The sequence below is a fragment of the Dama dama genome, chromosome 33 (genome assembly GCF_033118175.1).
Source record: "Dama dama isolate Ldn47 chromosome 33, ASM3311817v1, whole genome shotgun sequence".
In the NCBI taxonomy this organism is placed as follows: domain Eukaryota; kingdom Metazoa; phylum Chordata; class Mammalia; order Artiodactyla; family Cervidae; genus Dama; species Dama dama.
In genome coordinates, this window is record NC_083713.1 from 40,552,729 (window position 1) to 40,580,421 (window position 27,693).

The 27,693-nt window shown below is 39.3% G+C and overlaps 1 protein-coding gene across 5 annotated transcripts in view; it reads left to right on the top strand.

Moving 5' to 3' along the window:
* The window catches only part of CCDC148 (coiled-coil domain containing 148), a 277,310-nt gene extending 251,031 nt beyond the window's left edge, over positions 1 to 26,279 (top strand). For all 5 annotated transcript variants that reach the window (XM_061135101.1, XM_061135100.1, XM_061135103.1 and 2 more), the window contains 3 exons: positions 19,139 to 19,256; positions 21,430 to 21,570; positions 25,506 to 26,279. In XM_061135101.1, coding sequence (XP_060991084.1) covers positions 19,139 to 19,256; positions 21,430 to 21,570; positions 25,506 to 25,652 — 406 coding nt within the window. In that variant the 3' untranslated portion in view covers positions 25,653 to 26,279. The remainder of the gene's footprint in view (positions 1 to 19,138; positions 19,257 to 21,429; positions 21,571 to 25,505) is intronic.
* Positions 26,280 to 27,693: the final 1,414 nt, after the last annotated feature.

The following is a 27,693-nucleotide window of genomic DNA, read 5'->3' on the forward strand; positions in this document are numbered from 1 at the left end:
AAAGCTCTGATAAAACTAATCACCCATGCTTATAATTTTCTTAGCTCTAAGTCATTTCTTTTTATTTATAAACCTTAGTGGAAAGAATTTAAAGACAGCTCTGAGGTAAACCCTCCACATGAGTTCCATTTTTATACAATGGATAAAATGATTATGTGCATCTTAAAGATTTTTAAAATGCAATGCATATTAATTGTGATGCTAGACTACCATAAACCGTTTTTTATCTTTGTAAACCATTTGTGGGTTCAAGAGTCACTGTGCAAATTACCCAATTAGTTTCAAATGACAGATGTCTTTTCTTAGTGAACTCATATGATGGCAAGTGGCAAGCTCCAGATATAGGCTCAAAAATCCAGATTTTTGAGATATAAATCCAGATATAGGCTCTGCTCTTCTCTACTTGGCAGGTGTTTCCAGTTGCTCTGGGTTTTTCCTGTGTTTTGCAGAATATCATGTTTTACACAATCATGTATATATGGCATGTAATATGAATACAATGAATAAATGAATGTAAGGAGGAAATTAGGCAAATAAATGCTGATTTGCCTGGGTAGCTTTTTAAATTTTAGTTCATAATAAATAATTCCTGCAAGCCAACATGTCATTCTCTTGCACTACCCCTCCAAAAGCACAGTTTCATGGATGTCATTTGAGTTTGCCTTTTAGCGTCAATGGTTCCTGATTGTCCAAAGAAACTGGACACCTGATTTATTTTACAGTAATTCAAGTTCTCTTTCACTTTTCAAATAATTAAATCTTACCAAAAAAAAAAAAAAAATGCCCAGTGACTAATTTGACAGGTTTAATGGAGATGTATATATTCAATTTATTTTTAAACTTTTATTTTATCAACTCCCACATCCTGTTATTTACCTACAACTTAGGAAATTCAATTGGGTACTTTCTATAGCTTTAGAAATTCATTCATCATTCATTCTATCATTCATGTGTTGGTGCATGCCTTCTGTTTTAGGCCTTATGCTAGCTCTTGGTGATACAAAGGCAATTAAGACATAGCCAGTGTACTCAGGGTACTTGGGTGAAATCTCAAAAATGACAGAATGATCTCTGTTCCTTTCCAAGGCAAGCCATTCAAAATCACAGTTATCCAAATCTATGCCCCAACCACCAATGCCAAAGAAGCTGAGGTTGAACAGTTCTATGATGACCTACAAGACCTTCTAGAACTAACACCAAAAAAGATGTCCTTTTCATCATAGGGAACTGGAATGCAAAAGTAGGAAGTCAAGAGATACCTGGAGTAATAGGCAAATTTGGCCTTAGAGTACAAAATGAAGCAGAGGAAAGGTTAACGGAGTTTTGCTAAGACACTGGTCATAGCAAACACCCTCTTCCAAAAACACAAGAGATGACTCTATACATGGTCATCACTGGATGGTCAAAATCGAAATCAGATTGACTATGTTCTTTGTAGCCGAAGAGGGAGAAGCTCTATACAGTCAGCAAAAACAAGACCTGAAGCTGACTGTGGCTCAGATCATGAACTCCTTATTGCAAAATTCAGACTTGCAAAATTGAAAAGAGGAACTAAAGAACCTCTTAATGAAAGTGAAAGAGGAGAGTGAAAATGCTGGTTTAAAACTCAACATTCAAAAAACTAACATCATGGCATTTGGTCCCATCACTTCATGGCAAATAGATGGAGAAACAATGGAAATAGTAAGAGACTTTATTTTCTTGGGCCCCAAAATCACGCAGATGGTGGCTGCAGCCATGAAATTAAAAGATACTTGCTCCTCAGAAGAAAACCTATGACAAACCTCAGTTCAGTTCAGTTGCTCAGTTGTGTCCAACTCTTTGTGACCCCATGGACTGCACCATGCCAGGCTTCCCTGTCCATCACCAACTCCCAGAGTTTACCTAAACTCATGTCCATTGAGTCGGTGATGCCATCCAACCATTTCATCCTCTCTCTTCTCCCACCTTCAATCTTTCCCAGCATCAGGGTCTTTTCAAAATGAGTCAGCTCTTCCCATCAGGTGGCCAAAGTATTGGAATTTCAGCTTCAGTATCAGTCCTACCAATGAACACTCGGGACTGATCTCCTTTAGGATGGACTGGTTGGATCTCCTTGCAGTCCAAGGGACTCTCAAGAGTCTTCTCCAACACCACATTTCAAAAGCATCAATTCTTCAGTGCTCAGCTTTCTTTATAGTCCAGCTCTCACATCCATACATGTCTACTGGAAAAAACATAGCCTTGACTAGATGCACCTTTGTTGGCAAAGTAATGTCTCTGCTTTTTAATATGCTGTCTAGGTTGGCCATAACTTTTCTTCCAAGGAGCAAGCATCTTTTAATTTCATGATGGCAGTCACCATCTGCAGTGATTTTGGAGCCCCCAAAATGAAGTTTGCCACTCTTTCCTCATCTATTTGCCATGACGTGATGGGGCTGGATGCCATGATCTTAGTTTTCTGAATGTTGAGCTTTAAGCCAACTTTTTCACTCTCCTCTTTCACTTTCATCATGAGGCTCTTTAGCTCTTCCTCACTTTCTGCAATAAGGGTGGTGTCATCTACATATCTGAGGTTATTGATATTTCTCCCAGCAATCTTGATTCCAGCTTGTACTTCATCCAGCCCAGCAATTCTCATGATGTACTCCGCATATAAGTTAAATAAGCAGGATAACAATATAGAGCCTTGATGGTGCTTCTTTTCCAATTTGGAACCAGTCTGTTGTTCCATGTCCAGTTCTAACTGTTGCTTCCTGACTGGCATATAGATTTCTCAAGAGGCAGGTCAAGTGATCTGGTATTCCCATCTCTCTCAGAATTTTGCAGTTTATTGTGATCCACATAGTCAAAGGCTTTTTCATAGTCAATAAAGCAGAAATAGATGTTTTTCTAGAACTCTCTTGCTTTTTCAATGATCCAGCAGATGTTGGCAATTTGATCGCTGGTTCCTCTGCCTTTTCTAAAAACAGCTTGAACGTCAAAAAAAAAAAAATCTGTTTTTTTTACAAACCTAGACAACATATTAAAAAGCAGAGATATTACTTTGCAGACAAAGGTCCATATAGTCAAAGCTATGGCTTTTCCAGTAGTCATGTATGGATGTGAGAGTTGGACTATGAAGAAAGTTGAATGCTGAAGAATTGACGCTTTTGAACTGTGGTGTTGGAGAAGACTCTTGAGAGTTCCTTGAACTGCAAGGAGATCAAAGCAGTCAATCCTAAAGGAAATCAGTCCAGAACATTCACTGGAAGGACTGATGCTGAAACTAAAGCTCCAATACTTTGGCCACCTGATGTGAAGAACTGACTCATTGGAAAAGACCCTGATGCTGGGGAAGATTGAAGGTGGGAGGAGAAGGGGATGATAGAGGATGAGATGGTTGGATGGCATCACCAACTCCATGGACATGAGTTTGAGCAAGCTCTGGGACTTGCCGATGGACAGAGAAGCCTGAGGTGCTGCAGTCCATGAGGTCACAAAGAGTTGGACACAACTGAGCTACTGAACTGAACTGATTGTACTCAGGAAATGCAGTCTAACAGAAGGAACATGTGAAAACAAACATTTATAGCTATAATACCAATAAGTATATTTGTGTTTATGCCCATTAGTTCATTTACTGGGGCCTCCCTGGTGGCTCAGAGTTGAATATCCCTGCTTGTTCATGGAAAGGCAAGTAACATTCCCCAAACTGGATTCTATTAAAAAGTTTCTATTCTTAGATAATTTTGGGAAATTGGCACACTAAATCCTCCTTTTGGAGATTCCTAATGCACTCTACTATCTCATAATAAATCTTTTGTGAGTTCCTTCTATAAAGAAACATTTCACTTTATTTTATTTTTCCTCAAACTTACTAGAACATCCAACACATTTTTCAAGGCATACATGTCATGTGGGATGTTAACATGTCCTATGGGATGTTAACATTTCATGGGCCATCAATTTAAGAAATGAACTGATTATCACTTGAAACAGCTCTGTATGTTATAAAGAGGAAAAAAAAAGGTATTCCCTTGTAAATGATGTTTATTAGTCAGGATTCTTCAGAAAAAAACTGAGAGAAATCTAACTCAAGCTAACTTAGGCTGAAAAGAGAATGGATTGATTCACATGAATGAGAATCCAGAAGTGGTTCTTGCCTCAGGGATTCAAATGGCATCTTCAGGTTCCTCTCACTCTCTACTTATTTGTTCATGTTTGTACACTGAAATGAACTTCCTTATGTGTCTGGGTTGGGGGAGTCAGAAGGAAAAGGAGGCATGGCTACTAGCAGTTCCAGGGTTAATTGTATCATCTGAGCTTAGCAACTAAAGAGAGAAGAAAAAGCTTTTCTTCTTCAATCAGTTCAGTTCAGTTCATCAAGAGGCTCGTTAGTTCCTCTTTGCTTTCTACCATAAGGGTGGTGTCATCTGCATATCTAAGGTAATTGACATTTTTCCTGGCAATCTTGATTCCAGCTTGTGTTTCATCCAACCTGGCATTTCACATGATGTATTCTGCATGTAAGTTAAGTAAGCAGGGTGACAATATACAACCTTGACATACTCCTTTCCCAATTTGGAACCAGTCCGTTGTTGCATGTCTGGTTCTAACTGTTACTTCTTGACTGGCATACAGATTTCTCAGGAGGTAGGTAAGGTGGTCTGGTATTCCCATCTCTTGAAGAATTTTCCACAGTTTGTTGTGATCCACACAGTCAAAGGTTTTGGCATAGTCAATAAAGCAGAAGTAGATGTTTTTCTGGAACACTCTTGCTTTTTTGATGATCCAATGGATGTTGGCAATTTGATCTCTGGTTTCTGTCTTTTCTAAATCCAGCTTGAACATCTGGAAGTTCTTGGTTCACATACTCTTGAAGCCTCATTTGGAGAATTTTAAACCTCGCTTGGAGAATTCTTCTTCAATATCTATATATAAATCCCCAGGGAAAGATTCTGATTCTGATTAACTCAGCTGAAATCATGTGGGCACTGAGGGCCAATCACTGTGGTCATATTTGTAATGTTCTTAATATTAACCATATCTGATCACATGGAAAGGTCGAGGGATTCTTGTTTAAAGGCTTCAATAAACCTACATAGAATGAAGAAAGGCAATTGGAAAGGGAATTGATATTACTAGGTTGATGCTAGAGGGTGGAAAAAAAAAAAGCAACAGATGTCTACCACAGTATGGCCTAATTATTAAAATCTAGATTTGGCCATAACAGGCAGTAGCACAATAAAATTACTATCAGCAGGGATTTTAAAAAATCAAGTCTTCTAATATTAAAATCATTGTTTGTGGAAGATATCTCCTAATTTATAAAATGGTTTATAGCTAGTAACCCCAAAAGTTGTGGCCCTAATCTGTTAAGGATATAAAAATTTTTCTTGGTTCTGAGTTGTATTGCTCAAAGTTATACATTCTCTGATTTTTAGGTAGCTGAAGTAGCTAACTATATATAAATATTGCAGCCATGTTATAAGGGAGCTTAAGTATTGGTCTATGGATTAGAGTGAACGGAAAATAACTGAGTAGGCAAAATCTTGGCCCTGTCCATGGTACCCATGGTGTTCTAGTGACTTTTTTCTAAGAGGATGTGGGCAGGAATTCCAGATTTCTACTTAACCTTGGTTCATTAGGTTTGTTCCTACAAAAAGCTCAGATGCCCATTAAAGCAGAAGCTCTGCATTTAACTATCGCTGTAATACAGTAACATTTGAGGGATTTGTCTGCAGTCAATCCTGAAATTACATAGAGGAAAAAAAAAAAAAAAAACAAAAGATCAAAGGATTTGGGGCTTTGAAGGGGGTGGAGGCTGTAGCTATTCATGCCTTGATTGTAGCTGAAGTCATGTTCCCAGACAATGTTTTTAAATGGTGAAAAGAGGATTCGTGTTGAAAACTTGGGTACACAGATGAGGAGGAGCCAGTAAAAGGTGAGGAACAGCAGTCAAAAATTGGATTTGCATTTCATGAAGGAGGTGGTCATCAGTACCAGGCATTGCTCAGGTCAAGTCAGATGAAGACTTCTTCTAAAAGAAAGTCCTGAGTTTACAGAGACATTGGGGAGAGTAGTTTCTACTTGGAGTAGAAGGATCAGAAGCCAACCGAGTAAAAGGATCCTTCTGAGTGGAAGGATCAGAAGCTGACTGCAGGGGTTGTTGCACCAAGTTAGAAGCAAAGAATTAGAGACAAACTGTGGCTTCTTTAAAAAATTTTGCAAGGAAGCGGCAAAGAAGATGGTAGCTGAAAGTAAAGTTGAGAGTTACGTATTTTCCCCATTTGAAGAAGTTTATATGCAGAGGAAAAAAGACCATGAAGGGGAGCGTGTCTGAAGAAATAGGAAAGGAAAAGATTCACTCCTGGAGCAAGATCCTAGAGACAACCAGGTTTATGGGATTAAAAGCCCGGGTTTAAGGAGCAAAGGATGAATTAAGATGGTCCTAACAAGATTGGAAATGAGCAAAGCATGTTGGGGAAAGTAAATGCTTATGGCCTTTTGTTTTCAGTGAAGTAGGAGGTGAGGTTCTCTGCTAAGAGGGAGAATATCGAGTAGCTGGGGTAAGTAAAATCATTCTGGAGGAGTGTTAAATGTCTCGGTAAGGCTCAAACCTCATAAATACATAATAAATTCAGTAAACAATGAGAGCTGGTAATTGGCAAGGCAGTTGTGGAAAGAAGATAACAAAAGAATACTAGTGGTCATGCCTTTGAAGAGATAGGACCCATCAGTCCAAAGCTGGAGAGAAAACTGAGTAAATCTGATTGTGTCTCACAGCCTGGGAGAAAAGGAAGAAGTAGAATGATAGTAAGCTTCATGAGGGAAGACCTAGCCCAATGCCTGGCACAAAGTTTATAGTTTATAAAAGTTGTTGATAAGTGGAGAGCCTGACAAACTAAAGTAATAGCAGGTTGAGTAAGGTTAAATAATCAACACATAAAGGACAGGAGGTTAGAAGGCAATCCATTCCTGGTTACTCAGCCTGCAACTTTGTCGGTCTATTCAGTGACTCTGGAGATTGGAGTCAGAACAGAATACCTCAGTGTAAAATTTTGGCAGGAAAATGGTATTCCCAAACCAAGTACGTTTTGCCTGACAGGCAGCAAAGCAAAGTGCTGAGAAGCCAGAGGTGTGCAGCAAAGAGAGCATTTATTCAGCCAAGCAGCCAATTAAGGAGACAGGAGAACAAGTCTCAGACTACCCATGCCCCCCAACATACACACACTTCCCAGAGGCATGGGGCACTGGGTATTTGTGGGATAAAGAATAGAGCATACATTGCTATTCAATCTGAGGTAGCCAATATATCTTAATGCAAATTCTTTAAAAATTTCTCATGTATTTCATTAATATTTTTGCCTGTCAATAAATATATTGTTGCTTTGCCACCAAAGGTCTGTCTAGTCAAGGCTATAGTTTTTCCAGTAGTCATGTATGGATGTGAGAGTTGGACTATAAAGAAAGCTGAGCACTGAAGAATTGATGCTTTTGAACTGTGGTGTTGGAGAAGACTCTTGAGAGTCCCTTGGACTGCAAGGAGATCCAACCAGTCCATCCTAAAGGAGATCAGTCCCGAGTGTTTATTGGAAGGACTGATGTTGAAGCTGAAACTCCAATACTTTGGCCACTTGATGCAAAGAACTGACTCATTTTGAAAAGACCCTGATGCTGGGAAAGATTGAAGGTGGGAGGAGAAGGGGATGATAGAGGATGAGATGGTTGCATGGCATCACCAACTCAATGGACATGAGTTTAGGTAACTCTGGGAGTTGGTGATGGACACGAAAGCCTGGCATGGTGCAGTCCATGGCGTCGCAAAGAGTTGGACATGACTGAGCAACTGAGCTGAACTGAAATACATTGTTGTTTTACAGAGACTCAGTCGTGTCTGACTCTTTGCAGCCCCATGAACTGCAGCATGCCAGGCTTCCCTGTCCTTTACTATCTCTCAGAGTTTGCTCAAGCCCATGTCCATTGAGTTGATGATGCCATCCAACCATCTCACCCTCTGTCACTCCTTTTTCCTCCTGCCTTCAATCTTTCCCAGCATCAGGGTCTTTTCAGTGAGTCGAATCTTTGCATCAAATGGCCAAAGTGTTGGAGCTTCAGCTTCAGCATCAGTCCTTCCAATGAATATTCTGGGTTGATCTCCTTTAGGATGGGCTGATTGAATCTCCTTGCAATCCAAGGGACTCTTAAAAGTCTTCTCCAACACCACAGTTCAAAAGCATCAATTTTTCTGTGCTCTGCCTTCTTTTTTTTTTTATTATTTTTTTTTTCCAGTGGGTTTTGTCATACATTGATATGAATCAGCCATGGATTTACATGTATTCCCAATCCCGATCCCCCCTCCCACCTCCCTCTCCACCCGATTCCTCTGGGTCTTCCCAGTGCACCAGGCCGGAGCACTTGTCTCATGCATCCCACCTGGGCTGGTGATCTGTTTCACCATAGATAGTATACATGCTGTTCTTTTGAAATATCCCACCCTCACGTTCTCCCACAAAGTTCAAAAGTCTGTTCTGCATTTCTGTGTCTCTTTTTCTGTTTTGCATATAGGGTTATCGTTATCACCTTTCTAAATTCCATATATATGTGATAGTATGTTGTAATGTTCTTTATCTTTCTGGCTTACTTCACTCTGTATAATGGGCTCCAGCTTCATCCATCTCATTAGGACTGGTTCAAATGAATTCTTTTTAATGGCTGAGTAATATTCTATGGTGTATATGTACCACAGCTTCCTTATCCATTCATCTGCTGATGGGCATCTAGGTTGCTTCCATGTCCTGGCTATTATAAACAGTGCTGCGATGAACATTGGGGGTGCACGTGTCTCTTTCAGATCTGGTTTCCTCAGTGTGTATGCCCAGAAGTGGGATTGCTGGGTCATATGGCAGTTCTATTTCCAGTTTTTTAAGAAATCTCCACACTGTTTTCCATAGCGGCTGTACTAGTTTGCATTCCCACCAACAGTGTAAGAGGGTTCCCTTTTCTCCACACCCTCTCCAGCATTTATTGCTTGTAGACTTTTGGATAGCAGCCATCCTGACTGGCGTGTAATGGTACCTCATTGTGGTTTTGATTTGCATTTCTCTAATAATGAGTGATGTTGTATGCTCTGCCTTCTTTATGGTCCAACTCTTACAACCGTACATGACTACTGGAAAAACTACAGCTTAGACTAGACGGACCTTTGGTGGCAATATGTTGTCTCTGCTTTTTAATATGCCATCTAGGTTTGTCATAGCCTTTCTTTCGAGGAGTGAGTGTCTTTTAACTTCATGGCTACAGTCACCATCCACAGTGATTTTGGACCCCAAGAAAATAAAGTCTGTCCCTGTTTCCATTTTTTCCCCCATGGCCATGAAGCGATGGGTAGGGTGGTCTGAAGTATAGGGAGCATGGAGAAAGCTGGTTGGGAAGAGGTAATCATCATTCTCCTCAGGGGTAACTAAGTTACAGGCCTCTTGCACATCCAAAAATGGAGATGCTTAGCACCATCTGAGGGTGAAGATTTCAGCTCTCTGATATCAAAAGGTCACCTAGAGGACACTTGGGCATGCTCAATTGGAGGGTTGGTGGTCCTTCAGTTCAAGTAAGACAGAACTGACTCCCAGTTCCTGGAAAGCACCTCGGGCAAACATCTTATTGTTTAGGCTCCGTGCAGCTTGGGGAGAACATGCAAGTCATGAAATGATCTTGAGTAGTGAAGGCAGGTAAAATGGATTTGATAATTATCTACAGTTTCAATGGTTTTAGGTGATGCCAAGCTCCAAGTTTGGTCTGAGGAGGGGGCTGTTAAAGGAGTGGAAAAGCATATACTGTTCAAGATCAAGGAACTGTAAGAGTGGAGTTTTGAGTAACCCTCAGTCAATATGGGCAGTGACCTGGGAAGCCAGTAGTTGATCCCAAGAGCTGTATTAGAAACAGGATGATCTAACCCAAGTCAATGGGTAAAACTTTTCTGGAATTGTCAGAGAGCCAACAAAATGCTATCTTTCTTCTCTCTCCATTGTAAATGGGTAGCAATGGAAGTAGTATTACCTGGGAAGCACTGGTTTTCAATTAAGGGAAATATTTGAAAGGTGCAATTGAGTCCGTGGGATAGGAATGCATGCTCCAGTAGAGGGAGTTTTTATCACTAACTTTGTTGAGACTTGCTGATGCGTAGTGATTAAAAAGACAAAAAAAAAAAAAAAAAAAAAGACCAGCTTTTACTTATTGTTTTTAATTCTTCATAGACAATGCATCTTTTATTTCCTATACCCTACTTGAAATGCCACTGGGAAAGGAGTATTCTAGGAAAATTTTGAGACTATGTGAGGGTATAAAAGGATTACTGAAAACTAGATGGAAAGACTTAGAAATAGTTCAAAAAGAGGAGGTACATGTGGCAGAAGTGCCTTTGTGCACTTACTTGGAGCAAGGGCCAAAATTATGTTTATAACATTCTTTCACTAACCCTCTCCTCACATCTTATCCTATATTTAACTCTGGATTCCCAGGTTTAAGTCCTTGTTTCACAGCTGTTTGTATCTCTGCATTTCCAACTCAGGTGAACTCAGATGGCTAGGTTGGAACTGATTACAGCCAACAGGAACATGTATATCACTCTCATTTATGGGTCTTCACTTTCAGTATGAAAAATATTTACCCCCCTCCCCCCAGCCCCCGGAGTTGCAGGAACTAGTCCCAAGGGGAGTGGCTCATTGCTCAAATGCTTTTAAGTTGTGTCTTCCTTCTTTGATTTTATTGAATGGACCCTTTAAATATCACCAGGAGTCTGAGGTTTCCAGTTGTCGTCAGGATATCCCAGTGTTTTGTCCATTGAGGGAAAGAAAGAGGTTCAGTAATAGCCATTGTTGCAACTGCAAAGAAAGAGGTTCAGTGATAGTCACTGTTGCTCTCCCAAGCCTGGAAGGACCACTGTCACTAGGAAACCTGTCATCCATATGTGTTAAGGCCAGGGGATATGTTGGGGTTGAAAGATTCTGCTTTTTTTTTTTTCTAACTGAAGTATAGTTAATTAACAACTTGGTGTTAATTTCTAGTATACAGCAAAGTGATTCAATTATGTGTATACATGTTCTTTCTCATATTCTTTTCCATTATGGTTTATCCCAGGATACTAAATATAGCTCCCTTGCTATACAGTAGGACCTAGTTGTTTATTCATTCTCTATATAACAGTTTTCATCTATAACCCCAAACTCCCAAACCCCAACCCTCTCCCTCTTCTCCCCTACCTTGGCAACCACAAGTCTGTTCTCTATGTTCTGTGAGTGTGTTTCTATTTTATAGGTAAAGAAGATGTGGAGATATGTATATATACACACACAATGAAATATGAATGACATCACTTATATGTGGAATCTAAAATATGACACAAATTAAAGTTTCTGCTCATGAATGTCAGTAGCACAAAAGCAAGAACTTCTAGTTTGGATCAATCCTGAGGCATATAACTGTAATGTTTAGCACATGCAACCAGAAATAAGAAGCTGATCTAGGTAGTGATTTGCACCTAGTTTTGTCTTGCTAATAATAGGCAATTAGATTTCCTTTAATCTAAATATTTATCTGTGCTGTGGTTCTCAAACTGTGGTCCCCAGACCAGCATCACCTGGAAATTTCTTAGAAATACAGATTTTCAGATCAGACCCCACGTCACTACTCCAGAATCTGAGCTTCAACAAACCTTCCAAGGCCTCCTTGGTGGCTCAGTGTTAAAGAATTCACCTGCCAATGCAGGAGATGAGGGTTCCATCCCTGATCTGGGAAGTTCCCACATGCCACAGAGCAACTAAGCCTGTGTATCGCAACTACTGAGCCTTGCTCTTGAGCCTGGGAGCTGCAACTACTGAAGCACATGCCTTAGAGCCCCGTGCTCTGCAACAAAAGAAGCCGCTGTGATGAGAAGCCTGTGTGCCACAACTAGAGAGGAGCCCCAGCTCTCCGCGACTAGACTAGAGAAAAGCCCATGCAGCAACAAAGACCCAGCCCAGACAAATATAAATACATAAAAACAAGCCCTCCAGGTGATCCTAACACTAGTGTGAATTAGGGGTCCACTGGGCCAGGCAGTGCTGTGTTCAGACCAAGCTGCATATCAGAATCACTGAGAAACTTTTAACAAAATACCAATCCTGAGCCCCCAAACTAGATTCTGATGCAGTTAGTGTGGTGTGGGGCCCTGGCATCAGAAGTTTTTATAAGTTCCAGTGATTCTAATGATAGTCATAGTTGAGAACTATCAAGCTATAGCAATATAAGAAAAAGCTCTCTAATTTAGGACTTAGTGATAAATTTAAAATAATTTATTAAAACAATTTTATGTATTTTACTAGGATGTTAATTTAGGCATGCTCATATACAGCAAACCATAAGTAACGTAAGATTTAAGAGCGGGGATCTTGTTTGTCTGGATTTTATTTTTCATTATTGTATCCTGAGCCTGCAGGGCACTGCCTGGCACATAGTAGGCTTGCCAATAACTCTATGTTGACTAATTGGATTAATCAATTAAAGTTCCAGCAGGAACTTGCCTTTACACCCCACAAAGGAACCAGTAAGCACTCTGAGCTAGAAGAATAGTCTCTGTCTGGGGCTGGCCTGGGTTCATCTCCTGGTTCTGTGAGTTCTCTGTGAATCCTCTTTGTTCTTGTCCCATGCTGATCTGTACCAGGATGTCACTGCCTCGTATCAGGATTCACATTACATTTGCAGGAACTGGTCTCTGTTTATGCCTTTAGCCAGAACCCTCATTGACTGTAGAATCTCATGGCCCTGACCATTGGAGGGGTGATGCTGGCCAATGGGAACACCCGGTATGTTTTCTTCCTTCTTTTCTCTGGGCTGGCTTCTCCACCACCTCCCTTGTACAGGTGCTGCCAGTTGGCCTGCTTATGTTTTGATCTGCACATTCTTCCCTGTTGGAGTCCTGTAGAGCTCATGGGGGTGTCTCTTTGCTTGGTGGGAAGAACAACTTTCTGAGTGGGGTTTAAGCCAAAACTGGATTTCCCAGCAGGGAGAAACAGGTTCATTATGCTGCACTGCTGTTCAAACCCCTCTGGCAATAGCACCTCCAGCATGTGCCTGTTAAAGATTTCTTGTTCAGTGTTGAATAAGCCACATTACCTAAAAATGAAGTAGCAGATTTGTTTGGAAACTGCCTCTAATTCAGTAGGGCAAATTACTTCCTTGAAACATTTTTGGTGGGAATTCCGTACTGGTTAGTGTAACCTAATTAAGATGTATTGTTAATGCTGTTTTATTTACTGCTTAAGTTAAAAAAAAAAAACCAAAACTTTAGAACCTGCCACTGTCAAAAATTATTCTGAAGTCTTTTTTCCCCCTGTTAGTTCCTGTAGCTTCTTTTAAGACTGAAGTTATCTGTGTCTCCCTTCAGATAGGAGGGAGGTCAAATTTTGAAGTTAATATTTTGCCTGGTTCTTACTGCTAGTTTCACTGAAGCAAAGGAGGGTGTCACTGAAGTTCATGATGTTTCTAAACTATTTGCACTTGTATACTCATCTCTTCAGCTTCCATGATGGCTCAGTGGTAAAGAATCAGCCTGCAATTCAGGAGATGCAGGTTCGATCCCTGGGTGAGGAAGATCCCCTGGAGAAGTAAATGGCAACGTACTCCAGTATTCTTGCCTGGGAAATCCCATGGACAGAGGAGCCTGGCAGCGTACAGTCCACAGGGTCTCAAAAGTGTCAGACATGACTTAGTGACTAAACAACAACAGCAACTCCTCTCTTCGAATGCAATACACATATAAAAATATCTCCAAAATGATATATAAATTTTCCATTTCTACATAAAAGCTTCTTGTCCCTTCAGCTACACTCAGGTCTGGAAGCTTAAACAAAATCCTCTTCAGATTATTGTTAATGCTCTGCCTGGTTCTGCAACAGCTGTTGCTTTTGAACAATATGATGCTTCTCCTCCCCCAAGAGGAGTGGAAAAGGCCGCCTTTGCTGCACTGTCAACCTTTGTCAACTCAGGGAGCATAAAACAGACTGAGAGATGAACCTAGGATTCCTGTTTGGGAATTCAGTGCACAGCTTAAAGACTTGAGTTTTGCCACTTCCTGACATTGACTTTCATAGCAACAGTTTAATTTGGGGAAAATCTGCTACTTCAAATGGCTAAAGGTATTTATGTGGAAAATTTTCCAAATGATTGACTTTACTGTGTTGCTATTTTCTTTTCCCATGAATATGTGAGTATTTGGCTTTCTCCCAGTAATATTTCTGCATCACTTCTCTTTAGGCAAAGACATTTTTCTATCCAGACTGGGAAAAGGAGGGTGTATTGAGTTTACCCTTTTACAGTGAATTATTATTTGAGTTTAAACATTCTTCTTCTCTAAGAATGAAGAATTTGAGTATGCCTCCTTAAAATTTCCCATGGCCAATCTTCACAACAGTCAGAGTCATCTTGGTCATCACTTTGGAACCAATGCAACTGTGATCAGCTTCCTCCAGCCCCAGCTTGCTTCTCTCCTCTTCATTGGCATCAGCCTTACTGAAGGTGTTGTCTCTCTTACCCCTTACTTTCTTAAGTCAGTAAGTAAGTAAAGTCGCTCAGTCATGTCCAACTCTTTGCGACCCCATGGATGGTAGCCTACCAGGCTCCTCTGTCCATGGCATTTTCCAGGCAAGAGTACTGGAGTGGGTTGCCATTTCCTTTTCCAGGGGATCATCCCGACCCAGGGATTGAACTCAGGTCTCCAGCATTGCAGGCAGACGCTTTACCATCTAAGCCACCAAGGAAGCCCTACTACTAATTCTTCAGCCACCTCTCTACTGCCAAGTTTGCCAATGGCTCCCTGTTATTTAATCCAATTATTATCTTAGATTAGAGCTGATTTTTAGCATGAGACATTGTTGTTTCTGTTGTCATTCTCTTCTTTGCCACAATTTCTCCTCGTTCTCCTAGTTTCTTCCTTTTCTGTCCCCTTCTTAAAAGTTGCCCCCTTCCTTGGGTTGAGCAGAGTGGGGAAGTTAAATTGGTAATTTACCCCCTTTTTGAAAAGAAATTAAACTTCTAAATACATGAAAATATATGCCTGTAATTGAAAGTGTGAGAACAGGGTTTTGTTGTTTTGGGTTTTTTTAATCAGTGTGGATCATCCACCCTAGAATTGCACTTGGCACAGTGTGGGCACCCAGTCAGTGAATGAGTAAACGATATAAAATGATAAATACTGAAAACATATGTAGGGAAAAAAAGAGTTGTTTCCTTTGGAATCAGCTCTAGGCCTGCCACCTCCTCTTACACTATAGTATCTTCCACTATAGTATAGTATACTATACACTATAGTATACTATATACATATATAGTATATATGCTATCTGTTTCTCAGTCTCAGTCCCATGCCATTGATAAAGATCCCCATCCATTTCTCCAGCCCAGATCTTATGACAGTAGATCTATGTCTAAACTCAACCTAATTCCTTCTCTCCCTGGTTTCTCTAAGTCCCCAGTTTTAGAGAGGAATGCCATCGTTCACCATGCAGCATGGAAACCTTAGCTTCCTCCCTCTCTTCCCCTCTCCCTTAAAAAACACTGACAATGCTGACTTATTCTATTTTCTACATAAATTTTGAGACTATATCGTCTCCCTAACTCCTACAAGCACCCCTCCCCTGCCCTAATTCAGAAAAGCTTTTTTTGTATCGGAGTAAGTCTCTCTGATCTTGCTTCCTAGCAATCCACATTACAGGAGAGAGTTTCCCGATTGTGTTGCCTTGAGCAAAGCCCTCATGCTTGCAAAGTCCTCACCACCTATCCTCCCTTGTGTTCCTAGCCTCAGCTCTTGGTACTCCTCACCTCACAATTATCATTTTTGGTCATTCCAAATATTTTTCAGTTCTTCAAGCATACCATGCTCTCTCACCTTCTGGGCCTTCATATGATATTTTTTTTTCTAGTTAGAACATTCTTTCTGTTCTCTCCCCCACTGAAGAATTCCTGCTCCTTTTTCAGATCTGAAATTCAGAGCACTTCCTGATGACTGCTCCTCTTAATGCCCCAAGTCTGGCAAAGGTGCTTCTCCCATGACCTCTGCCCCATTGTCTCATCAGGGCAAGAGCTACCATGTGCCATAATTGCCTGGATCTTTGTATCCACATTAGACGGTCACTTCTGTGAGGAGAGGAGTATGTCTTCTGTACTGAAATCCTTTGTCCACTGCTAACAACAGTGATTGACGCAGAGATGTGCTCAAATTTTTGTTGAATGAATGAATGAACTTCAAAGTAAAGCATGAGTCAGCTTTCTTTACCAAATAGCTTCAAATGCTTCACTCGCCTTTCTAATCTCTTCCTCACTAGTCAAGCTCCTCTAACTAAAACAGCTATTACTTTTCCACAAAGCAGCTGAAAGTTCGTAGCAGATAAAGCAACCTATACATCCCAAAGGAAGAGAAACTTTTCAGAAGTTCGGAGAATTAACATATGGTAATTGTCAAATCCCAGGGTGTCTTTTAATTGAACCTTCACAGTAGTTCCCTTAGCTTGGACTCAGTGCTTAAATTGAGTAGAACCTCATTAGGAAAGTTGTGTCACGCCTTAGTGAAAATGGAGGGAATGAGAAATAGAGCTTTCTATGACAGAGAGGCATCAGAGAAAGGGAGCAATCTGGTCTGTGAATTCTTTAATCCATGTAGCTGGTTGTGGTGACTCTTGAAATGGGAGATGGGGCAGAACAGCCACAGCCATCAAGGGAGCTTAGGACCTTCTTTCCAAATTCCATTCTGGGTTTTGTACTCCTAAAGTATCTGTTGCCTGCTTCCCTCCTCTCCTTTCCCAGTGCTGCTGCTTCAATGCCAGCCTCAGGAGCAACCTGGTTTTAAAGAGTTTTCCTCCTCAAGAGCAAATCATAGAGGGAGCCATGTGACTACCAGGCTCAGCCCCCTCAGTGCTTTTCCTGGCTTCTCTATCACTGCTCACCCGCTCACTCTGTTTAGCCACCTTGACCCCTTCCCTGCCCAGTGCTGTGACGAGGTGGGGCAAACAAGGTGCCCAGGGGACAAAACTGAAGAAGTCAGCCACTCTCGGAGGCCACCCGTGCGCTTGCGGAGCCCGAGCCTCCCTGGACTCACCCTCATTCCAGCTCTTGCTCTGCCCCACCTTGGCCATGCCTCCTGGCCTCTCCAAATCCTAGTCCTCCAGACCCAGCTCAGATGCTGCTGCCTCCTCCATAAAGTGCTTGCTGAAGTCAGCCAGCCTTTCTCACAATTCAGCAAGTAGGCATCTCACTTTCCTCTAAATCCTCAGTGGACCTTATTTATACCTCTCTGAAGATACTGCATACCTTGTTTAGTTCTTGGGCTGGTCTTTGGTCTCTGTTAAACCACAGGCTCTTTAAGAGCGGTCTTTTTCTCGGCATGCTGTCAATTTCCAGCACAGGGTTTGACACAAACCTGTGGTATTCATCAGTCAGCGAGGTGAGTAGAGCTGTCAAGGGGAGAAGAGAGAAGAACGTGGTAGTTAGCTGTTCACAGGCTCTGGCGCCAGTTCGCCTGGGTTTGACCTCAGGTTCTGCCATTGAGGCTTGGGACAAGTTTCATCGCCTTTCTATGCCTCCATTTCTTTATCTTTAAAATGGGATAAATAATGGTACCCCAACATGTGAAGTCTGAATGAGCACTTAGCACAAGACTTGATGTGTAGTGAACACCTCAGTAAATGTCAGGATCCAGAATAAAAATGGTCTAGTGTAGGGACATCCATGGAAAATATTGGTGTGCATGCTAAGGGCAAAGTACATGTGTGACTGATGCTATTGTTATTTAGTCTCTAAGCTATGTCTGACTTGGACTGCAGACTGCCAGGCTCCTCTGTCCATGGGATTTCCCAGGCAAGAATACTGAAGTGGGTTGCCATATTCTTCTCCAGGGGATGTCCCTAACCTAGGAATTGAATGTGTATCGGCAGGCAGATTGTTTACCATTGAGCCACCAAGGAAGCCCTGATGCTATTCAGTTCAGTTCAGTTCAGTTCAGTTCAGTCGCTCAGTCGTGTCCGACTCTTTGCGACCCATGAACCACAGCACACCAGGCCTCCCTGTCCATCACCAACCCCTGGAGTCCACCCAAACCCATGTCCATTGAGTCGGTGATGCCATCCAACCATCTCATCTCTGTCGTCTCCTTCTCATCCTGCTCTCAATCTTTCCCAGCATCAGGGTCTTTTTAAATGAATCAGCTCTTGGCATCAGGTGGCCAAAGTATTGGAGTTTCAGCTTCAGCATCAGTCCTTCCAATGAAAACCCAGGACTGATCTCCTTTAGGATGCTATAGAGGAAGTTAAATCTAAACCATCAATGGTAGAAGACAGAGCTAACTCCTTCTTCTACCTTGAGAAGCCAGGTGTCTACTGTTTTTGAAAAGGCAAATCTTATCTCTATAATTCAGTAGAATAATACCTTGGACAAAAAGATAGTTAGGGAGGCTGCCCCAAAGGAGCAACAGAGGAGGGCCAGGTGAACCCTGGAGTATTAAAACAGGTATTTAAACGTGCTCGGTTTTAATATCTGCTGTTAAGGAGGATGGAAACAGAATGTTCTGGGAAAGTCATGTTTTTGCTGCCATCTACAGTCAATGTGCAATTTTCAAAGTTTCTTAACACAAACACACACATCCATCCAGATAGAGCATTCCTGACAAAATGAGTGACAATATAAAGTTTGGTTTAAATTCTAGTAATTGAGATACTTTGGGCATATTATAGTATTTTATTTTGTCTTTTTAAAATTAGGTATATTCAAACAGTAACATAGCCTTTTAAACCTCATATTGTATTAAAACTTACTAGAAGGCTGTCATCTGTCATCTGTCAGGTTGGATTAGCTGCAGTTGTGGCAGCTGATGGTTAATACAATGATTTCAATGAAGAAGGAGCAAGATTGGATTTTACCCCATATTTTCCTGCCCCCATGACCTGCAGTTCTGTGATTGTTATTAGAATTAATGTAAATTATATTTTATAGAAACATCCTTTATGGTTGTAATGTGAAAAATCATCCAAAGCAAGTAAAAACAAAATGACAGTGATGTCACTTCTGAGATGACGTCTGCCCGTATGCTGCTGTCCATATCATCTCCAACATTATCATAATGTTCTCCTAACTTCCCTGTGCATTATTTTTAAAGGGTTAAATATAGACAAGAATTACTGGAAAAGCGTTTGATGGAGAAAAAAGAAGTGGCCCTTCAAGAAGCACTTGAAGAGGAAGAGAGAGAAAAGAGACTAGAAGAACTGAGGAAACAGGTGTTTTTAATTTGGAGAATTTCATGGATGGTTTAAAAAATGTTTTTAAGTGCTCTTAATAACATTATTACTAGGACTTAGTTCATGACATCTGCTATATAAAATGTAACTTTTCCAAATTGGGACAGCAATCTTCATTCCTGGGAACAATTAGATTTATGTTGAATTATTTTCAGTTTCTTAGCATATGAAAAGAACTTTATCAGAACCTTTGAAAAAAAGCTCTCCCAAGATTTAAATACATCCATATTACCTCTAGTTTGTAAGCTGAATAGTATCCATTTATAGCAGTGAAACCCTGCATGTAGCTAAAGGATTTTATTCTCCTCGGAAAAAAATGTGGTGAAGCTTGAGCAAGATAATCCTCCCTAGGGAAGGGACCTCTGTTTGGAAATATCCCACAGTCAACAAAAAGGTTAAAAATCACTTTTTAAAACCACTGTTTTTGTGGGGAAATAAAAGCCTCCTATTGCTTTGGCTCATAAAAGTAGACAGAAGTTTTGAAAATAGTATTGATAGACAGCAAGAGCAAGAATTTCAGACCTTAGGAAGTGTTATAAAGTAGTTTTGCTTGGTAATTTTTCAGTATTGTTAACATAACAGTGATAAGCACAACTCATTAGCTCCAAAGTCTTCTCTGATACCATTTCCTAGCTGGCAGGAAATGACTGACCGGTTCTCCTTCTATGTGGTTGGGAGTTAGCATAGAATCTTGGATAAGAACTCCACCTCTGGCTTCCTTCAGAGCTGGTACAACCTGGCTCACTGCTTACTGGCAGAGGGAACTTCGGCCTTTCACTTAACCTCCCTAAACTTTATTTCCTCCTCTGAAGAATGGGAATAATAGTAATAGTACCTATCTCATCCTTGGGATCGCAAAGGGTCAGACACAACTTGGTGACTGAACACAGAACAACAGCCTACCTCATGGGTTTGTAGTAATGTGCATTCACATTGTGTGAATATAAGTGTAAAGCCCTCTTCTAAATGCTCTTAGGTCTTACCTCATTTAACTCCTACCCCAACCCTATGATGTAGGAATTATTATTTTATAGAAGAGAAAATTGAGGCAGCCCAGAGTTTTCCCAAAGTCACCTAGCTACTAAATGTCAATCTGAATTCAAACCAAGGAAGTTAAGTTAAATGAAATCATATAAAGGAAGTGTAAATGCATACAACTATTGTATCCATCTTTGATAAAACAGATTGTAGAAATAAATTCAAAGCATAGGAATATACATCCTGGTCATCTTAAAGTCAATGAAATTTAAATTTATCAATCATTAGCCAATAATGATATACCATGGCCTTCTAGGGACAAAATTTAATGTCACTATTACTAAACACATTTTGTTCAAAATATCATTTTGACAACTACAGTCCATATGATTAATATTCTTTTTCCATCTGTGAGACCTTTGAAAGAGGAAATATCTGTGCCTGTTATCTGTAATCAGTGTTTAGAATTATAGTAAAAGACATTTTGGCTAGTAAAACCTATAATAATTAAAGTATGTTCAACCTCCAGTTATGTCATTATAATTTCTAAATGGAATTAAAAATGCCATTTTCCTATTGCTATTTCTTGACTTTAGGAATTAGCAGGCAGGTGTTATTAATAGTGGCATATAATTTACAAAATTAGTGGCTTCTTTTCACTAGGATGCAGGTTTGATTGATTTCAATTATCATAAAGGACAAGGGTATTTGAGTTAAAATGACTCTTGGAGTTTTTTCAGTGGAAGGGGAAACAATGGTTTTTAACAGTCCCTGGAAATCTAGTTGCTCAATACAATGAAAACTCACCCATCTTGCTCAATAATGCTAACACACATGACTTTACCCATAAATGATATACTCTAGACTCAGCTTAATCAGATTAAGCTTTCTAGAAAGCTTCATGGAGTCATTACTATGGCCATAGATTTCTAGTGGCTAAAAATTAATGTTTTCTACTTTTGGTTACTTTCAAGGTGATTCAATATGTAGGTTTTCTATATAAAATTTCCCTTGACTTTGGATCAGAAAGAAATTTTTATCTAAATTTAGTCATACCTGTAACTATGCAATAATAAAAGTTCTTAACTTTAATGGATATTAAGCATTAATAATGTTGCCCAGAAGCATTTAGCTTGTATCTTGTTCCAAGCAGCCATGTTTTCTCTTCTTTTAGGTTGCTATTGTTGCTCAATTTGATCCTGTTAGAATGATGTCAGATACAGTGGCATCAAAAGCAAGGATGGGTATTGGAACTGAAGAAGAATTTATTCTCCAAAAGCCACTCTTCACATTGAATACATACAATGAACAGCAGGTAATAATGGAAATTAGCAAGATTGATGCAAAAGCCATGATGATGATAAGAATTGTAGAAGTGTGTATTTTGGGTTACAAATTATTTATAATATTTATATTTAAATACCATGCATATTAGCATAAATAGCATGTAATTACTGAACAATTCTTGATATTATAAAATGTTAATAGGTGACCATAGAACAAAACACTGAAAATGTTATGAATCTGTCATTGGAAATTATTTTAATCTAAAACGATTTTATAAAATTTTACTTTAAAGTTGTGTTAATATTGCATTTTTGTTTAAATATTTATCATATTCAGAATTTGTTTAAATGCATAATATAAATCCTATTAATGAAACAATTGATGATACTGATAAGATGAAGCAGAGGGAAGCTTTCTGAAATTAAAATGAACAGAAAATAATGTATCGGAGCTAATCATAAAACACTTGCTGTGGGAAAAGTATTAAGAGATTATTTAACTATTCTTAGGTGCTTCTGAATCATTTTAGTCTGTTTCTATAACTGAGAAGGGATTTTTAAGAAGCTTTTTTTTAGGTGGATGGAAGAGAGGGAGCCAGGACATATGAATGACTGGATATCACGAAAGTTAAAGGAGAAAGTAGCTGTAAACTTTACAAATGTAAGAAAAGCTAAATGTTTAATTATTTTTAAAAGCAGGAAATTTTATACATTCATCCAATGACAAATAAATCTAATGTGCCTCTATTACGTGCTGCATACTGTGCTAGGGAATATTAATAAAAAGAACAATTTACATATTAATAGGGCAGATATTTATGGAACATATACTGTATCTGCACTGAGCCAGGTGCCAGGGCTGATCCTGAACAAGATAAACTTCTTCTGTGTGGAGGAAGTGAGCAGGGGAATTGGGTTGGGAAGGAAAGTAGAATGCAGGGGAATAATGCCACTAGAGTGAGATCACCTACCTCCCTGATCGAGGGCTGAGGGCTGCAGCAGCAAGAGGAAGGGAGTGAAGACAACCCTGAGTGGGAAGTCAGAGAAGGCGAAAAAGATGAACCTACGCTCCATCTTAACTGAGGAATTTTGGCATCAGTAACAGAATTCATTCCAGGTAATTTAAAAACAACAGCAATTGGGAATACATGTAAATCCATGGCTGATTCATATCAATGTATGACAAAACCCACTGGAAAAAAATAATAATAATAATAAAAAATAAAAATTAAAAAAAAAAAATAAAAACAACAGCAAAACTGAATGGGGGAGGAGTGGGCATAGGAAGAGGGGTTAATTAGAAGATGCACTAGTATCTCTAGAAGTCAAAGCAGGGAAGGCATCTGGGCTTGTAAAGAACTGAAGTCAGAAGCTGGAAAGCTTTCAGGTACCTGGGCTGAGGAAATAAGGGTTTGATCAAGCAGAAGAGGGTGAAAAGAGGTCCTTACTTGTACGTCTTCAGCGTAAGGTACATGGTAAGGGTGGGTGCTGGGAGATAAGACTGCAAACATAAATTTGGATCAGACTGTGGAAAGTATAGTAGATCTTACTTCCTAAAGACTTTTGACCTTTTAACCTATGAGCAGAGGGGAGACTTTGAAGCAAGTGAAATATATAATAAGCTTCATGTGATAGCAATGTGTCTGAATGGAAAATTGGTGTAGGTGGAGTTGGGTCCTTTGAAGATGGTGGAGACCTCATGGAAGTGGGGTGGAGTCAGGGGAGGGCGGAGTAGGGGGAGGGTGGGATGCGGAGGCATGTATGGCTCTGGCTGAGGAGAGGATAATGGAAGTGAGGGTGATTCTAAACTAGGCAGCAAGTGATATTGAGAAGAGCCTACACTTTGGATTAAAATCCACATCCACCGTTTGCGGGCTGTGTGAACTTGTGTAAGCTATTAACATCTTTATGTTTTGTTTACTTCATCTGTAAAACAATAATTTGTAAGTTTCTTGTGATGATTAGGATACTAAATGTCAATTGCCTAGCATATTGTCGGGCACCTAGTAGTAATTCAGTAAATTACAATCATTAGGTGGTGCTGCCATTAACCATATAAGAATACAGAAGGAAAAAACAGACTTAGGGGGAGAGCATTTGCTTTGTTCATGTTAGGTTTAGGGTGAAGATGTCTAATACATGCTTGCAAGAAACTACTTGGCTTTCTCTGGGGAGAAGAATGGGGGAAAGGGACATCAGTATGGGAGGGAGATGTCCATTTCACTTGATATATGTTGAAAAAACTATGATTATGAAAATGTTTTAAACATCACACATCTGGAGCTGGGGGAGAAGTGGTGAATTGTGGAGATAATTAGGATATCAACAGCACACAGGTGGAGCATGAATCCTTGGAAGTGGATGAAAGTGGCCAGGAAGACTCTTTTGGGGCAAAAGAGAAGAAACCTAAGTCTAAGACTTAAATATTTTGCTTTGCCAACAAAAATTCTGTGTTATTTTCCATTTATATGCATTGTTGCCCCCGTCCCTGTATCTGATCAGTTGCCAAGTTCTATTCATTCTTCCCTTCATAATGTTTTGGACAGTTATCTCTCCTTTGCTACCAGCTAATTTTAGGCATTTATTACTTAATGTCTAGACAATTGTTGTAGACTCTTAAGCACTCGTTGTGCTTCTGTCTCTTGTTTGCCTGCTGCCTTAATTTATCCTGAACTTATAATCAGGTTTATCTCCTTATGCAACAGTTCTGATTATATTAGTTCCATGCTGAAAACAGAAACACAACCTCAGTAGCCCCCCAGACTCCGTGACTTGGACTTCAAGCTTTTAAAATTCAAGTCCTAGTCTTAGAAGTGTCCTTTTTCAGTGTTCCCCAATGGTACCAAGTACTCCACCCAAATTACCGTGATCCTAAATTGACCTATTTCATCTCTAAATTAGCATATGCCTTCCTTTCTTGCTTGATCTCTCTTCCTCCTCCACTCCCACTCCCAACTTTATAGAAGAATAAGTTGGACCTCAAAGTTAGCTCAGTTATTCTCCTTACCTGAGACCATCCTAGTCCCACTGGCACCAGGAGATGTCCCAATATGTTCTAGTACTCTTGGAGCATCCGTCACATGTTGCCATGGGCTGTAGTTATCTGTGTATGTTCTTATTACCTCTGTTAGTTTAAGAGCTCCTTGAAGGAGGGGCTGCTTTCAACAGCTTATTATCCCATCCTCTAGGGGGATAATGTTCATGTAAAATGCTTCATTAGCTGAAATCTATATGTGGCCACCTTTTTATCACTGCAAACAGTGTCTGTTGACATTAATATTCATAAGAAGAAATAAAGCCCAATCAGCTATAAATGAAAACAGAAATTGAACCACTCATATGTCTATTTCCACGTAGAATCAGATTGATAGAACCATTTTCTAGTGCTGCTTGAAATAGAAATCTGGCCTTGGAAGAAAGGTTCTATTGATTGTGTTTTTCAAGTAGTAGCCATGTATTTGAATTTAACTTACATATTGCCAAGTGATGGAGAAATTAAAATGTCTGTTTAAAGACAAATAGACAAGATTGTGATTTAGGGTTATTTTAATTAATGGTTGCTTATATTTTATAATCCCAGCTAACAATAAATAACAAATCAATGATAGTACTGAAAGTAAGCTTTTTTGGCCCCATTTTTAAATAATTTTAATGTTTTATTTTGACTAATCTAGTATACAATATTCTATACATCTTATGTTGGAAACCACTGATATACTGAAAAGTGATAATGTCGAAAAATTTTGACCTTTATTTCAGTAAAAATAACCAGACTATAGTCACTGTACACACAAAATTTATTGTCATCTAGTCATCCATCTAGCAAAAACAAACTATACAGCTTGGGGAAATATGGAACTAAAAGATAAAATTTACCCCAGTAAATTTATTTGTATTATTTTATATTATTTGTATTACTTATATTATTTATATATATAATATTTATATTATTTTATTCCTACAGATAATTTCTGACCCTAGACTTCGTTTTGAGTTAGCACTCCGAGAAGCCGGACTTCATAAAACATTTTATGCCAAAGAGATATTACCAAAAATCAGTCCTCAAAAACCTCCAAGAAAGGATATGGAGTCTACTGTATTTAAAATCTAGAGTTCATCCTCAAATCCTATTATACATAAACAAGATTTTTCTTTGAATACATTTATATGGATAATAATAATTACTACTTTCTAAAATTTTACAAATTATCAGACGTAGAAGTCGTAGCATCTATTAATCTATTGTCTTTCTTTTATGATTTTTAGAATTTTATGCACTATTTTCCAATCTCTTTTTATGTTTAATAGTACTAAATTCTCCAAAGACTATGGAACTTAATTATGACACATCTGGAACATATATTATCATTTAGTAAATTGCATTTTGGATGTTGCATTATCCCATGAAAAGAGCTCAAAATAACCATTTGCAAGAGTCACAATATATGCTGTTGTTACCTAATAATGTTCATTTCTGTTTGTTATTTCAGAATTTGACTATTTAATTATGGAAGTTTCATTGTCATTAATACTTCTATTATTTCTCCATTATTATAAGAGGAGACTCAACCTTTCTCTAAATTTAGAAACCGGGTTGGTTACCATGTTTACTGCAAACCAATCATCCAAACAATTTCACTTTGTAAATTAGCCTGTAAGAATAAATTAGAAATTAGAAATAGCAGTTCAAGCATAGGGATATCTGTTTGGCTTGGGAAAATGTATTTGTATGGTTGTTTGGGAGGAATGTTTTAAAACTTAGAATGCTGTCAAAATTTCCATGTTTTCAATTAAATATCTGGATGATTTTATAGGAAGGAAGTGTTTCAAATAAAACTCAAGCATTAAGTTTTTGCTATTTCTGAACAATCACACAAATAGAAGTAGCTGGTGCTACATAGCAGGAGATAGTGACACCATAGATCTGATGCTTGTGGTTATGATGAAAATATTAGTTGAAGTTTGGCCAGCAGCCTAGATATGTTCTGGCTATGCCCAGACTCAGACCTTATTGACTTTCTCTGTTTTTTTTTTTTAACTTTCTCTGTTTTTAAAAATAGTTTTAATAATAGTTACATTTACTGAGCACAAGCTGTGTGCTCAGTACCATACATATACTTTGCATATAATGTCTTATTTGACCATCATAACATTATAAGATTGTCATTCTCATTTTATGGTTAAAGAAATAGATTCAAGAAGGTAAAATAATATGCCATATGTCCATTGTTTTTCAAACTGTGGGTCATTAAATCAATCTAGTGAGTCCTGATCAGTAAGTAGTTTTTAAATGACACACACACAAAAAAGCATAAGCTGAAATCCACGTGTGATTTGAGTTTCATCTCCTCTAAATTCCACAAGAATTTGTCTTGCTTGGTTATGCTCTTTCTCTCCTATATTTTCAAGTTTTCCTTCAGCATATACCTATGCTTGAATAAATCCCACTTTAAAAACTGATCTCCATTAACCTCACATTTTCCCCTAGCTACCAGGCTGTTTCTCTGCGCCTCCTCTTAGGTAAACTTCTTCAAGGAGCTGCGTCCTGGTATTTAGTTGTCTTCTCACTTTCTAGTTGTGGCTTCCCTGGTGGCTCAGATGGTGAAGAATCTGCCCACAATACAGCAGACCCAGGTTTGATCTCTGGGTCAGGAAGATCCCACCGAGAAGGGAATGGCTACCCACTCCAGTGTTCTTGCCATGGACAGAGGAGCAGATAGTTGGACACAACTGAGTGACTAACACTTTCACTTTTTCACTTCACTTTCTAGTTACTGTCACTTGTCCTGAGTTAGCTTTTCCTTCACTCACCACTGGCAATGCTCTTAGCAAGGTCACCAGTGAACTCCATACTGACAAATTCGATGCCCATTTTCTGTCATCATCTTACTGACTTCATGGCATCATTACAACCACCCCATCTTGGAACATGTTCCTCTCTTGGCTTCTATGACACCAATCTGCTTTACCTTCGACTTCCTTAGTCTCTTCTCAAACTTTTTTGCTGACTCCTCCATGTCCATCAATCTCTTAAGTTTTGGAGAACTGTCAGATTAGACCTTCTACCTCTATCTTTCTTTATTGTTGAATCACCCAAGGGATGATCCTTAAAAACACTATATTTTGATTATAATTATTTGAATTATTCCTGT